General features: G+C 39.6%; 1 protein-coding gene across 6 annotated transcripts in view; it reads left to right on the top strand.

The window, feature by feature from the left end:
* Positions 1-16,565, top strand: part of pnpla6 (patatin-like phospholipase domain containing 6) — a 73,663-nt gene that overhangs the window by 5,636 nt on the left and 51,462 nt on the right. For 4 of the 6 annotated variants that reach the window (XR_009803094.1, XM_061880470.1, XM_061880469.1 and 1 more), the window contains exons 2-7: positions 10,583-10,671; positions 11,372-11,425; positions 15,667-15,754; positions 15,833-15,915; positions 15,998-16,089; positions 16,163-16,303. Coding sequence is in view for 5 of the 6 variants with exons in the window: in XM_061880470.1 (XP_061736454.1) it covers positions 10,624-10,671; positions 11,372-11,425; positions 15,667-15,754; positions 15,833-15,915; positions 15,998-16,089; positions 16,163-16,303 (506 nt within the window). In the remaining variant the exon portion in view is untranslated. Of the gene's footprint in view, positions 1-3,923; positions 4,068-4,303; positions 4,326-10,582; positions 10,672-11,371; positions 11,426-15,666; positions 15,755-15,832; positions 15,916-15,997; positions 16,090-16,162; positions 16,304-16,565 lie in introns of those variants that run through there. The other 2 variants (XM_061880472.1, XM_061880473.1) reach the window with 2 other exon arrangements.

A 16,565-nucleotide genomic window follows, 5' to 3' on the forward strand; every position in this document is an offset into this window, starting at 1 on the left:
ATTGCTGGAGAAATGCTATACAGAAACACATTTATGCACTACTGGTCATTGAATCACATCAATGGGTTATTTTCTGGGGCATTTAAAAATCAATAAACCCGCATCTTCAATTACAACATATCTTATGTGGTACTATAAAAATTAAAATTGCATAAAACATATTAAACGTGAAAAAAATAAAGAAATAAAATATCTGAACTCACAAACCGTAGAACCCCTTAGAGATTCCGGTTTTGGCCGACATCGTCTCACTTGATGTAGTTTCTCCTTAAATATCCTTCTTGAAAATGGCCTTGCAAATATATGTGTTGTCTTGTGTAATCATCAAAGATCCAAACGAGTTGGCTGAGTTCTTAAAGTTTACTCCACAAGGTGCTCATCGAAAACATCCCGCTCTTCACTACTATGGGTAATGGAGTTCTTAAGTTACCTAGCTCATAACATCACAATATATATCTGCCTTGAGCCATCTAGAAGGCCTTACTAACAACTTGTGATCTGATTGGCTATCACAACTGTTTGTCAACTCTATGTTCCCGTTCACATATAATGCACAGACACCAGCATTGTTGATTCTGAAGGCCTCGGGCAGATTTGGTACAGCATGGCAACATAAGATAGCTGAATTCTGATTGGATAAAAACTCTATAACCTAAAAACAACAGCGCTGGAAGGAGCATAATATGACATGAAGAAAATATGAATACTTTTTAGATATTTAAGGAAAGTAAATAAAAAAAAAATATATATCTTTAATTATGACTATGATTTCTGGTTCTCAGAATACCATAATTTATGTCCACACATGACCATTGCCGGAGAAATGCTATACAGAGTACCCTGAAGGTAGAAAAGCGCTATACAATTATAACTCATTTACCCTTTTGTGTTGGGGTCTTCCCTGCACACTGGTGTCAACACACACTTTGTTGTTCACAGAGAACAATAGATGTTGGCCTTGTGGAAGAGAGACATTGCTTGGAGGCCAGAGACTGGCTCTTACCTCATTTCTAGGGGGCAATGGGCCCATGTCTTTCATTGCAGTGCTATTACTGTATCAGACACAAAGCATAGCTAAAACACTTAAATTTCACACAAGTGTCAAGAGGAAAGTGCACTTTCTTTGACCACAGTGGCTCATTTCCCCCCAAAGTGCTACGTGCAGAAAACGGCTGCTTTATAAATTCATTAACTGACTTTGGGTGTCTTTTCATGGAGTAGATAACTCGTATCACATACAGATACAGTTCAATGAATATTCATAAAACAAGAAAAGGCAGTTATTGTATTGGTTGCCTCTATTTTACCAATCTACAAAGATTATTCCGTTTCGGAAAAATGCTTCTATTTCTATTCTATTGCTTTGATTAATGTGTGAATTATATGTATATAGCGCTTTTCTCTAGTGACTCAAAGTGTTTTTACGTAGTGAAACCCAATATCTAAGTTCCATGTAAACCAGTGTGGGTGGCACTGGGAGCAAGTGGGTAAAGTGTCTTGCCCAAGGACACAATGGCAGTGACTAGGATGGTGGAAGCAAGGATCGAACCTGGAACCCTCAAGTTACTGGTACGGCGACTCTACCAACCGAGCTATACCGCTCAGAATATACCCCTAAAAATAGAATACTATTAAGTGTAAAAAAAAAAAAAAACAACAACACCATTATGATTTTTAAATTTTCAGAATGTGCTTGTTCTATTTATAAAGAAAGAAAACACCCTGCAAATGTCTTTATTTTTAAGTTATCGTGCCATGATTTTACCAGTCTGGCCCACTTGGGAGTAGATTTTTCTCCATCTGGCCCCCCTCGTCTAAAATGAGTTTGACACCCCTAGTTTTCACTGACATTAAGAAGAGTTCAGAGGTCAAACTCAAAGCTGGAAGTTATAAATAAAGCGCCAAAATGGCGCGTCAATTAATCGTTTAATGAATACGACCAATAAAAAATTGATGAACTTCGGACAGCATGGAGTGCCTGAAACTTTAAATAAGAAAACATAGTTTCCACACGGCCACTGCAATGGGCAGTTTATCATACAGTTAAAGTACCACTGATAGTCACACACACACTAGGTATGGTGAAATTACCCTCTTCATTTGACCCATCCCTCTTGTTCCACCCCCTGGGCGGTGAGGTGAGTAGTGAGCAGCAGCGGTGGCAGCAGCATACCCCGCAACCCCGAGAGGGACAAGCAGTAGAAAATGGATGGATGGATGATTGAATGTGACATGGTGATACTCACTTGTAAGACACAAGTTCTAAGTTGCAACAGCTGAGCCGCATCGTAGTTACACCCGACTGACAGACAAATCTAAATTCTACTCGCTTTTTAAACCCTAGATGGCCTAAGGAGAGCAAAACATTGATCATGTTGCAGATATATACTTGCAAGGCCATTTTCAAGAAGGATGTTTGAAGAAAATGCCGGTGAAATGGTTTGTCCGCCACTTCCAATCAAGTCTACAAAGCTATGAGCGGTACTGCTGGCTTCCGGCTTCCAATGGGTGCTGTAAATTAGGAATTCAGATATTTTATTTCTTTATTTTTTTCTGCTTTAAAGTTTTCAAAATTATTTAAATAAAGATAATAAAGATTTAAGTAAAGATATGTTTTAATTGCTGATGCAAGGGGTTCTTCCGAGGATGTTGTAGTCGTAATGATTTGTGCAGTCCTTTGAGACATTTGTGATTTGGGGCTATATAAATAAACATTGATTGACATTGATTGATTTATTTTTAAATGCCCGTTTTGTACACTTTTGAGGCGATTCAATGCGTAGTAGTGTGCAAGAGTGTTTCTGTATAGTATTTCTCCGGCCGTGGTCATGTGGTGACATAAATTATGGTATTTTAAGAGATATCTATGAAAGTCAGACTCAGAATGACAAGGCCTAGGTGTGAAATTCTCAGCCCGCCACTGAGTAAATACGTAATTTATTTTTGTGGGAGTCTTGTTTTGTCAGACAGGTTGTAACGCTCAGCAAAGTTATTGTGAGGGTCAAAAGTGTGCACTTTATTTTTCTGGTGCACTCTGTGTAAACAAAAGTACTTCCGGAGTACGGCTGCCGTCCTGTCTTCAGCGTTCAAATTTCTAGACTCCAAGTTACAAATAAATTATATCAAGCCTACAAATGAAAATATATTGATTCATAATCAATCAAATCAATTATTTTACCCAGTTCTAGTTATCTGTGCGGCAGCAGACAATCATTTTTTTCGTATTAATGCACACAGGTCAAAAGTGCAATTTGAGTGATAATGATGTGCATTTGTTAGAAAAAAATAATGGTTATGGCAAGCAGAAACATTATTTTAAAGTTGTCCACAAAATACGCATTGAAGCTGTAAGATGTTAAATTCAATTACATGATTAATCGATAAATGACTGGATTACTAAAATAATCAATAGCTGTAGCCTGCAGCACTAATTGATATAATTAAGATTGGCATTCAAGATGAGAAATTATAAGCTCTAATGGCTGACAGATGAAGCTTCCATCCCCTTGCTCTCTCGATTGCAGCAGCATCCTGTTCTGTTGTTTTGTCACTGCGTCTTACTTCATGCAACATGATGCTCCCCTTACAGGCTGTCGGTAATTACATTTCGTTTCTATACAGCAATTTAGAGACATTTTACCCATTTGCTGATGACAAAGATCAAGCAGCAGCCAGCATAAGGGCTTCAGACCCGTCATCGTATGTCTGACGTCAGTGTCGAACCGTGACATTGTTCAAGTTGGGAAACAAAGTCAATTCAATATGAATTCAGCCTAAGCGAGCAATATGTGGCTTTTTATCTGTCCACAGACACAAGCTTATTGTCCCGCCCCTTCGACAACATATGCCTGCGTCAGCTAACTAAGGCTGCTGGTATGTGCCAGACTGGATGAACATCCGTAATGATTGCTTAAGAGGACAGTAGCCGTCGGCAGGAAATATCCATTGCAGTACTTACAGGGAAACTGTGATGCTGAAAGTAATTTATGACTACAGATAGATACCTATGCCTGTTTTTGAAAATGTACTTTTTAGTTGCCATCAAAACATTGGAATTGCCAGAACTGGTACGTTTTAGTGAGTAAACATCATCGCAAAGCGAGCTGAATGGAGGGAGATACCATCTGGATGGGTTTATTATCTGTTATCCAGAATGGTGCCTGTGTTTCATGTGTGGGACAAAAGCTTGGCTCTGGGTCCTCTGGTTCCTGCTTGTGCTGTGGGATGCAATCATTTGACTCTTCTGTGTTCCTCGCTCTCATCAAAGGGATTTAACCCAGGGATTACCTTGGTTTGTTTCAGCATTTTGTCAGGAATACAGTTTTGTAAGTCGTCAACATCTCTATAAGTCTTTTCCAAAGCTCTTACTTAATAACAGTTGTCCATATGGTTTGCAAATGTTCAAACGCTCCCTTATCAGCAGCACATTTCCTCGTTGTTTTATTGCACAAATGATATAAAGCAACGATATCATAAAATAGAGCTGCAACAATTAGTCAACAATGTTCCTCATAAAAATTTATCGACAAAGATATGTTATGGTTTACAAGCCACTTGAATACTATTCTAATTGATAGACCGCCAGGAATGTTTATGTGTGCACTTGTATTCCTTTAGGTAAATAATTGTAGCTAAATAACACAAACTATTCTGGATAAAATTATTTTAGACCAAAAGTCATGTTTACAGGACATCTTTTTTTTTTACTTTGGTCATATTTTTCGTGTAATAAAGTAAAATCATTCATTTTTCAGTAATCTACATTTATTTTAATACAATTGAATTGACTGTATTTGGTTTTGAAACTGAGTTAAAATCAAGTCGCAGACTTATGACGTACAACAGATCATAAGCAAAAATTGTTTGACTACTCGACTGATCAAAAAAAATCACTGACTCGTCGACTATTAATCTAACCGTTAGTTGCAGCCGCCTAAGACATCTAAAGTGAAACTGATTGACTTTTGATTTGTTAACATTTCAAAACACAATGATACCTTGCTTTTCTTTATTAATTAGTTTCAAAAGCTCTGACAAATATCAGCTGTTATGTAAACTAAATACTTGTTTCCTATAACTTAAAATATAAATTAAACCCAAGTAGGGTGATGTCACTCAGACAGCCATCCAGCAACTTGAGAATTCCAGGTTCAAATCCAGTTTTTGCCACCCTCGTCACAGCCGTTGTGTCCTTGAGCAAAACACTTATACTACCTTTCTACCAGTACCGCTCACACGGTGTATGAATGTGTATGAATGTTTGGTGGTTGTCAGAGAGGCAATAGGCGAAAATCCGTCAGTCGACCTAGAGCAGCTGTGGCGACAAATGTAGCTTACCACCATTAAGTGTGAAGGTGGAGGGAATGAACAATGGGTGCTCACTCAGTTTTATCTGTAAAGTGCTTTGAGTGTTTAGAAAAGAGCTACATAAATCTAATTCATCATCATCAACTACTGATAAACAATGAATTAAATGGACAAATTAACATTTAACATATTTTTTACCTTTTCAAAACCCTTGAAGACTGGCATACTTTGCGTATGGATATTTCATAAATGTAATAGTGTTTCTCACCTCATTTATCAAAGTGCTGGCAACTCCTCGCATGGAATTCTTTCCCCGAAATAATCCACGGGCAAACACACTCGTCTGTTATGCGCAGTGCTTTTGTGCGATAACTGAGATGGTATGCAAGAACCTTCAAATTTTTTTGCTGGAACCCAAATTATATAAAAAGTGGGTTGTACAAAACCAAAGTACTAGAGATCGACCTTTTATCCGCCGTTTATCGATATGTCGGTGTCGGTCTTTTATTTTTTAAATTTAATTTAATTTTTATATTTACTTTTTACAATTACAACATAACTACATCAGCAGACACTGCATATACACCTACGATACCAGTATTTATGATTAAAATTATAATGAGTAAAGTATACAAATTATAACAACCGTATTTTTCGGACTATACGTCGCACCGGCTGAAAATGCATAATATAGAAGGAAAAAACATATATACGTAGCACTGGAGTATAAGTCGCATTTTTGGGGGAAATATATTTGATAAAATCCAACACCCAAAATAGACATTTGAAAGGCAATTTAAAATAAATAAAGAATAGTGAATAACAGGCTGAACAAGTATACGTTATATGACCCATAAATAACCAAATGAGAAGGTGCCTGGTATGTTAACGTGACATATTATGGTAAGAGTCATTCAAAAAACTATAACATTTAGAACATGCTATACGTTTACCAAACAATCTGTCACTCCTAATCGATAAATCCGATGAAATCTTCTTCCTCAATGTCTCTTCCAAACAACTCTGCCAACTCCAAAGGTATGCGCCGCCTCCTCTTGTCGTTTTCTGCTGCATATTTCACTACGTCCAGCTTGTAATCTGCAGTACATGATTTCCTTTTCGGTCCAATTTTTGTTCAGCCCTTCTCAGTTTTTATAAGTTACCGCCAACGATGAAATGATCCATTTTAACAGCTACGGCAGTAGCATATAGCAGTTAGCATTCCATGACCCACAATGCAATTCTGCCATGACCCTCCCCCGCCGAATTCTTATTGGTTGACGTGTATGTGACGATTGCTGACGTGTGTGTGACGATTGCTGACACTTTCTTCGTCTCTTCCGCAAATGAGATAAATAATATTATTTGATATTTTACGGTAATGTGTTAATAATTTGACACATAAGTTGCTCCAGAGTATATGTCGCACCCCCGGCCAAACTATGAAAAAAAATTGAGACTTTTAGTCTGAAAAATACAGTACTGTTTACCAGCCCGTTAATTAAAGGAGTGTGCGGAGTTTCATGTTTTGTGATTCAATCAAATAACAACGTGACACAGATGAATGGACACGAAGAGGAAAGATAATATATTTTTGGAAAAAATCCAAACCCATCCATCCATCCATCCATCTTCTTCCGCTTATCCGAGGTCGGGTCGCGAGGGCAGCAGCCTAAGCAGGGAAGCCCAGACTTCCCTATCTCCTGCCACTTCGTCTAGCTCTTCCCGGGGGATCCCGAGGCGTTCCCAGGCCAGCCGGGAGACATAGTCTTCCCAACGTGTCCTGGGTCTTCCCCGTGGCCTCCTACCGGTTGGACGTGCCCTAAACACCTCCCTCGGGAGGCGTTCGGGTGGCATCCTGACCAGATGCCCGAACCACCTCATCTGGCTCCTCTCGATGTGGAGGAGCAGCGGCTTTACTTTGAGTTCCTCCCGGATGACAGAGCTTCTCACCCTATCTCTAAGGGAGAGCCCCGCCACACGGCGGAGGAAACTCATTTCGGCCGCTTGTACCCGTGATCTTATCCTTTCGGTCATTACCCAAAGCTCATGACCATAGGTGAGGATGGGAACGTAGATCGACCGGTAAATTGAGAGCTTTGCCTTCCGGCTCAGCTCCTTCTTCACCACAACAGATCGGTACAACGTCCGCATTACTGAAGACGCCGCACCGATGCGCCTGTCGATCTCACGATCCACTCTTCCCCCACTCGTGAACAAGACTCCTAGGTACTTGAACTCCTCCACTTGGGGCAGGGTCTCCTCCCCAACCCGGAGATGGCACTCCACCCTTTTCCGGGAGAGAACCATGGACTCGGACTTCGAGGTGCTGATTCTCATTCCGGCGGCTTCACACTCTGCTGCGAACCGATCCAGTGAGAGCTGAAGATCCCGGCCAGATGAAGCCAACAGGACCACATCATCTGCAAAAAGCAGAGACCTAATCCCGCGGCCACCAAACCGGAACCCCTCAATGCCTTGACTGCGCCTAGAAATTCTGTACATAAAAGTTATGAACAGAATCGGTGACAAAGGGCAACCTTGGCGGAGTCCAACCCTCACTGGAAATCCAAACGTTGTGTAAATATATTAACGACGCGGATGGCCGCCAAGATACTGTGCTCTCTTGTACTCGTTGCATTTTTTTTTTGTTTCTTGCATTGAACACAGAGAGCACAGTCTACCAAGTAAAATTCCTTCTGTGTTAAACGTACTTGGCCAATAAAGATGGTTCCGAATCTGAATAGGAGACTTATTACATTAGTAAAGAGGAGCAGGCAGCGGGCTTAATCATTTGCATGCTTTCTGCAACATCCAGGAAGAAATAATGTCTCATCCATAAACTGCATGAAAAAGCCCAGAATTTATTTATTTCAATATTAGCAATATTTTAGGGTTCCTCACGACACGGGGAAACTTCGTTTAATCAGATGGCGAGTCATTAGGATGTAGAGAAATACCACATTTTTTAAAATAAATTTTCCCAGGAGAGTCGATACAATTCCCATATTTTGAAATGCAAATATTATGCTCCTTTGAGGCACAGGTAAGGTAATAAAGGTGTTCGTGAAATCCCCAGATGTTGTTTGGTGCTAAACTAAGCACAACAGTAGTGCCTTATTAAACATTATGTTGCTGTTGTCCAACGTTTTCTCAAAACAATGTTAAAAAAAAAACTTAAAGCCTTGTCCAGCTGTTTACTGACTTGTTTTGTTCATGTTTAAATAACTTTTACTACAAATGAATACTGGCTCCAAATATTGCTTATCGGCCTCCTTGGCTACTACTAATTGGTATCGGCCCTAAAAAAAACTATATCGGTTGATATTTACAAAGTACCACTGTGTTTGGAATGTTGCAATATTGGTAACTTTATTTACCGAACTTGCAATGGTTCACCATGTCAACAAAACTGTCATTCAGCGTAAAAAGAAGTTAACCACTGTATAATACAACTTTACGAAGTTAAAATGAGGCATGACGTAGACATAGTGATAAAGGAAATGGATGGGAAGGTATGCTACATGCGACATTCTTTTAACATAATATAAATGAGTTAACCACTATGTAATGAAACATATTTTTACTTGTGAACTCACCATTAACACTGACAGTGACAATATGCACGAAGGAAGGCACATTAAGATTTTATATTCTTAATTCACACTTCTACTTTAATCATCTACTTTTATCCTCTATCATTATCGCTCAGTCTACATTAAACAGGGCAGCAACTTTTTCCTATGTCGCAATAATTTTTTCTCGAAAATAGTTCTTTAGATTTGCACTACAGCATTCATTCTCAAACTGTGGTATGTGTACAACTAGTCGAACACGGGCTCCTCCTAGTGGTACGCCGAATAATCACTTGACTTGATTAAGGTACAGTATTTTATTATCTTATATTCAAACGCAGTAGCCACTTGTACATGGACAACATTTATTTAATCCGATTATCATTCGGATCAGAATGTTACTGTGTACATGGACCCAGAAAAAATTATGTGATCATCACGTGCATTTTCATTCATCACATCTTAAATCAGAATACTTCACTTCGACATGCGCAGAACCTAACAAACGGAACGGTGTGTTGTTATTTGTGCAATGGCGCCATCTTTTGGATGACAACGCTCACTGCATGTGCTAAATATGCATTGACTTCTACAGTAAACAAACATGGCTTTGTGCATTTCTGCTTGTCCGATGTTATCACGGTATTTATTTATAATTTTTTCCTTCTGTTCACTACTTTTGTTTTACCTCTCTTTTTAAAATAGTGCTGTTCTGGGCTTTTTATGCTGTGATTATGTACGGTTTGTAGCACATTTTTATGTTACATTTTGTGTATGTGTTTGAGACTAGGATTTGGAGTAGATGTAATGACGTGCGCTACAATCCGAACCGCTTTTACCATAAACCACCCATCTCAATCAGAATTAAATTTGGATTGTGTGACGTGTGTGATCAGGTCAGAATATTCCGAATGGCATATATACATGAAGCATTTTTATTCCGGTTAGTCTTTTAATCCGATTTAAATGTGTCCATGTGCACATAGCTGGGGCAGCATGGCGTAGTGGGTAGAGCGGCCGTGCCAGAAACCTGAGGATTGCAGGTTCGCTTCCCACCTATTGACATCCAATTCGCTGTCATTGTGTCCTTGGGCAGGACACTACACCAATGCCCCCGGTGCCGCTCACACTGGTGAATAAATGATGAATGAATGATTGGTGGTGGTCGGAGGGGCCGTAGGCGCAAACTGGCAGCCACGCTTCCGTCAGTCTACCCCAGGGCAGCTGTGGCTACAGATATAGCTTACCACCACCAGGTGTGAATGAATGATGGGTCCCCACTTCTCTGTGAGCGCTTTGAGTATCTAACAATAGAAAAGAGCGATATAAATCTAATCCATTATTATTATTGTTATAATTATTATTATAGCTAATGTTATTGTTCAAACCGTGTGTTAATGTTGCTGTCTCCAAAAATATTAAATGTGTTAGTTAAATACAACCGCTGCCTTGTTTTTCATGAATACATAGGCCTATTATGCTACTGTATCTTAATGTTTATTAAAAGTATTTTCTGAGTTGGTACTTGGTGGGAAAAAGTTTGAGAACCCCTGCGGATTCTGTCAACTATGAATATCAGTCTGTTTTTTGTGGGACTTTCAAGACAAATCTGTTGAGAATTGTATTGCCATTGTTTTTGGTAACAACAGTGAGCACGTTTACATGCACTAAAACGGTTTCTTCCCTTGTTTCTGTCAAAGTGGCCGTTTATGGACCATCCCTATGAAGAAACAGGGTTACAATGGGACAGAGTACCTCGGAACAAGAGGTCCAAACAGACGACCCCAAGGTTGGTTGTTTTTTTTCAAATTCTAATTTCCCAAAATGCATGGCGTCATGCAACAGCTCTGGAAGATGGGCTGGCCATTAGGACAATAGAGATGGTGCTTTTGCCCAGGGCGTTACAGGACTATTGAATGGAAGACTGACAATTCTCAGTGGCAAGTGTATTTTTAGGGTACACAAGCTGCTTTTGTACTCTCGCCATCTGCCAGCACCACTCACAATATCCCCACAGACCAGCCTGAGCATTTGCTCCTCACACACTTATCCGGTATTTTGCGGTAACAGGCATGCAGACTCATTGGACAGAATGGGGGGGAGAAAAACATTCTCCACCCTTCCATAGATCTGATAGCAAACCCCAAAACAAACATGTTTATCTCAGCCACTAAATCCGTCCGTCTCTTTTTCATTTAAAGATGTGCTTACTTTGATGTGACAGACTTTAAGAGATGAGCATGTCCTTAAAGCAGGTTGTCTCAAATAGTGGGGCTGTTTTTACTGTTTTGCTGATGTTGCACCAAAAGCCAAACTTAATGTACTTTGAAGATATCCTGCAGTGAGTATTATTCCCTTTTAATGTTGACAATATTTGTCCTCTTCATGCATAATTTGTTATATTCCACTGCACAGTAACAATATGATTTTATTCATATGTTTTATTATATTTGAATTTGTAACGTTCCTCTTTTTGTGTGTTACTTTAGGTCGAGTTTGATGACATCAAGACATATGTGGAGGAGGAACTTCAGACGAGCATGGTAAGTGATATGAGGGTACAGTTAAGTTCAGCAAGGTTTGTTAATACAGTAATACCTCAACTTCAAGCTTAATTGATTCTGTGACGGAGCTTTTAACTCGAAACATTTGTATCTCAAATTAACATTACCCATTCAAATGTCATACAATCTATTTAACCAGTGCTTGGCCCCCAAAACAGCACACTTTTAACACATAACATGCCTTTTTATAAAGAAAAAAAACATAAAAAAAAAAAAAATTGTATTCAAAACATCACTAGTATTAGATTGTAGTACAAAAAAAACTGCATTAGTTATTTTTTAAAGTAATTTAATACTGTGCAGTATTAACTTTGGAGAGTGTGCTTCTTTGTATCTCAAATTAACATTACCCATTCAAATGACATACAATCTATTTAATCAGTGCTTGGCCCCCAAAACAGCACACTTTTAACACATAACATGCCTTTTTATAAAGAAAAAAAAATTATATAAAAAATATTGTATTCAAAACATTACTAGTATTAGATTGCAGTATAAAAAAAAACTGCATTAGTTATTTTTTAAAGTAATTTAATACTGCACAGTAATGCAGTAATTCAGTAATGTGGACGTTGTACCGATCCGTTGTGGTGAAGAAGGAGCTGAGCCGGAAGGCAAAGCTCTCAATTTACCGGTCGATCTACGTTCCCATCCTCACCTATGGTCATGAGCTTTGGGTCATGACCGAAAGGATAAGATCACGGGTACAAGCGGCCGAAATGAGTTTCCTCCGCCGTGTGGCGGGGCTCTCCCTTAGAGATAGGGTGAGAAGCTCTGCCATCCGGGAGGAACTCAAAGTAAAGCCGCTGCTCCTCCACATCGAGAGGAGCCAGATGAGGTGGTTCGGGCATCTGGTCAGGATGCCACCCGAACGCCTCCCTAGGGAGGTGTTTAGGGCACGTCCAACCGGTAGGAGGCCACGGGGAAGACCCAGGACACGTTGGGAAGACTATGTCTCCCGGCTGGCCTGGGAACGCCTCGGGATCCCCCGGGAAGAGCTAGACGAAGTGGCTGGGGAAAGGGAAGTCTGGGTTTCCCTGCTTAGGTTGTTGCCCCCGCGACCCGACCTCTGATAAGCGGAAGAAGATGGATGGATGGAATACTGCACAGTATTAACTTTGGAGAGTGTGCTTCTTTGGTATTCCCTTCTAGCTGCTTCGCTGTCAAACAGCTTCTCTATATTTTCATGGATACATGTCCATTGTTTATACATTTTAACATGCTCCTGCTTTAGTATGGTGGAGACTAGCAGTGCTGCGCTCGTACTGCTTTGCCAAGTCGACTACACAATCTGTCATATTTTTAATGTTTTCTTTCTTTTAACTGAACGCAGACCATCCACTTCTTTCTCTCATCACTCTCCTTCTCACTCAACTTCTTCGTTCTAATGTTCAGAAACCAAAGTTATGTCGATCTCTAGCTATAAGCAAATGATAGCGAGGAAGAGCAGATGTTTTGGGGTTGCTAAGCCAACTAATGGGGCAGGTACTTGTGTCTAAAATGTTTGCTTGAAATTTAAAGCACAACAATTAGCTGAGAGGAAGCTATTATTTCAAAACTCATTAAGCAGGGGCACTCTTAAAGGAAACCTGCAATTTTTTTTTGAATTTGGCCTATAATTCACAATTCCTTTGTAAGAAAAGAACACATATGTTTTTCTTTTGTAAATAAACTGTCGAAAAAGTCGTTAAAGAATGGAGCTAATGGCTTTGCACTATTTTGCCTATAAGCGCTCTAAAAAACATTTAAAAGCGTCAATGTTTTAAATACAACCTGTAAAAATATATGTAATGCAGCCAGACCTTCTTAATACACAGGCTTACCTGGGCGGAATGCAATGATTGTAGTTCATAGCTGTCAATCTCAGACAACTCAGCTTCATCTAGCAATTATATATTCTCGAGCTCTCTTGTCTGCGTAGATTTTTCCTACTCCTCCGAGCGGGGCCCGAAGCTAGGTTGCCAGTGTGAAAGGCCAGCGTAATACTACTGAGCTAAAAGCACAGGCAGTCTCACAGATCACCAGCACTTTTCTTGAAGTTTACAGGCGTCTATTACACTTGGACAGAGGTGCTTGCGCCCAGCACAAAGTTGTATTCATAAACAAAAGTATTTTTAAAGTGGGTGATATTTTTAAATTGTTGCTGTTCTGTTAAGTAAAACCATGATTTTTATTTCAAACTGTGTTCTCGGGGGCCCTCCAAAACCCCCTCCTTAAGTTAATGCGGCCCTGAATGCAGTAAGAGGCACATTCATAATAACATGTAATATTTAAATGTTTTGCTTATTTTTAGCGTCCATCCATTTTCTACCGCTTGTCCCTTTCGGGGTAGGGGGGTGCTGGAGCATATCTCAGCTGCACACGGCGACTTATTTATTTCAGATCATTGTTCGCTTTCCCCTTCCAAACACCAACCATTGCTCATATCAGACTTCATGAGAGACATCGAAGATTACTTTGGGAAAGCGACGGCAAAGCTACAAGTTTTAGAAGCTGAGTGATAAGCAGATTGAGGTTTAGTGAAACACTAAGTGTCATGTAGCAGTATTGCTAAGTGCTAAACAAACTATGAATATAATAAAACAGCTGTATCCAAACTACAGCCCGCGAGACGTCTTTGAGTTCAACAAAGCATCGCACTGTGGAGTGCTTTCAAAATAATCTGGTCTCTGAATGCTACATATTTGCTGCCATATTGTGGACAATGTGAGTAAATAAGATCAATGACCCTTAAAATTACTTTTATGCCACAATCCAAACAACCTTCCCGAGTCATTATGCACAACAATAAAATAAAATGCAACTAACATAAAGGTTAACACACATGGTCACACATAACACAACCTGCTCGCTGAACATTGTGGATATTAAGAAACACGTCCAAACACCATAAAAAATTACACCAATTTAAATCCATTAGAGTGCTTGATGGGAAAAATATAAAACACTCTTGCTACACCTTTCCAAATTTGGCGCATTTTAGCTGCTGGATATTTCTGATTTATTACAAAACCTTAAGAAGGTTGTCACGAAAGTAAACAAGGTAGGTGTCAAACTTTCACATACACTTAATATCTAGTTATATATCAATTATAATAATTATATATCCATAGTTACTTTACATGTTCTCAAATATTGGGGCGTGCCCGCCTGGGGACGCATGGTGCGTTGTCAGGGGGGGCACGTGTGACCTTGGGGAACATGCTTTTTTTTTTTTGCCGTACCAGAATATGATGAACGGTATGTAGCACTTGGCTTCACTGTAACCACGGTGGGAGTCAAGGAAAGACCGTTGTGTTGTTTACTTTAATGTTAATAGGCTTACAATGTTATGCTGAGATATAGTTATAACAGTTTTATAGAAAAATTATAGTATTTATAGTTACGGTGGAGAGTGAGGGGGGGCCGAAATATTTTCCTCTTCCTAGGGGGGCGTAACAGAAAACATTTGAGAAGCACTGCTTTACATGCAGTCGGCTTTCGGCCCCCCCAACATTTTTTTTCAACCCGAAGCTAAACCCTCCCAAGTCAAAACGTTTGGACACCCTTATATTAAAACAATCACTTACTGTACAACGTCTTCTCCCACTGGGATGCCGATTGATGGGATGTGTATATCTTTCTGTTTAGATGAAGAATTAATCGTAATGCTCATGCAGGTTTAAAAAAACAAAAGTGTCGCAATCGTGTTTTCGCTTGTCTTTTGTTGACTAACTTCTTGGTTTATGGAGACATCGTTCTAGTGTACATGTAAGAGGCATGATTTATAACTTAGAATTAACTTTCACCAGCTCAGAGCCGATGCAGCAGCTCACCGGATCGGTATGTCAATATAGCAGCATAAGCTTGTTAGCTCTCTGTGATCATGGGGCGACTAAAAATAGTTAGTCAGCGTTAGTGCTCATAATAACAATTTAATCAATACTTGGTTGATATTCAGGATGTAAATAGAATATTGTTGGTGGTTTTTTTTATGTTTTTTAAAGGGCTTTATGAGCAGCATTGTTAGCCACCTCGTACTTGCTGTATTTTATGACTTAAAATGCATTAAAAAAAAAGAAAAACATATTTCTTTATGTCTTACACAGGGACTGTGAATGATATGTAAAATTCCAAAAAAGTGCAGTTCCCCTTTAAGTTAAGGGTCCAGTGTAGTAGCATTTCAAATTGTCAGATGTTTAGCAGAGTTGGATTCTTTTGTGTTTTTTTTTCTTCTTTAGATGATGGGGATTGTAATTGGCGCTGGTGTCGCCATAGTCCTCATTGCCATCCTCATCTTCTTCATCCTGCGCAGGATCCAACTTCGAAGTCAGTGGTTTTCTTTTCTCAAAACATTTGATCATATATATTTTTGTGGTCCTGAGATTGATGTTCTGTTGTTGACAGACCTAGAAGCACAGGAGGCTCCTAGGTACCGCTTTCGTAAGAGGGACAAAGTCATGTTCTATGGGCGAAAGATCATGCGTAAAGTAAGCACAGCTCTCAGGGGTTCAAACCAGACGGTTGCAATATTCCTGCTTCTCTTTTGTCACATTTAATGTTTCTCAACAGGTCTCCCAGTCTACGTCTTCCCTGGTGGGTACGTCATCCTCCTCTAGGCAGCGCCTGAAAAAGAAGCAGAAGATGCTCAACATTGCCAAAAAGTACTTTAAGAAACCTCAGTCTTGTCAGCCACAACACTGCTCATCTTCTCACATCATTTCCTAAACTTTGCAGAATTCTGCGCTTTAAGAAGGAAGTGCCTATTCTTCAGGCTAAGGAGCCCCCTCCCTCTGTCTTGGAGGCAGACCTTACAGAGTTTGATGTGGCCAACTCTCACCTTCCTTCTGAGGTGCTCTACATGCTCAAAAATGTCCGGTAGGTTGTGCACAAATTTACATGCTTAAGCTTTGTAAGTCATGTCTACTTGAATGTTTAAATCCAAAGCTTTGGTAGGTGCACAGAGCTCATTTAGGACCCTATTCTCCCGTTTGCACTTAAACGGGTTATTTGCAAATTGCTCAAATTCTTTTTTTTTTCCAAACCAAAATATATAACACAACCAGGTAGCTTATAGTGCATCCGAAAATATTCACTTTTCCCATATTTTGTTACGTTACAGCCTTATTAAAAAATGAAA

This window comes from Nerophis ophidion, linkage group LG20 (assembly GCF_033978795.1).
Source record: "Nerophis ophidion isolate RoL-2023_Sa linkage group LG20, RoL_Noph_v1.0, whole genome shotgun sequence".
Classification (NCBI taxonomy): Eukaryota; Metazoa; Chordata; class Actinopteri; order Syngnathiformes; family Syngnathidae; genus Nerophis; species Nerophis ophidion.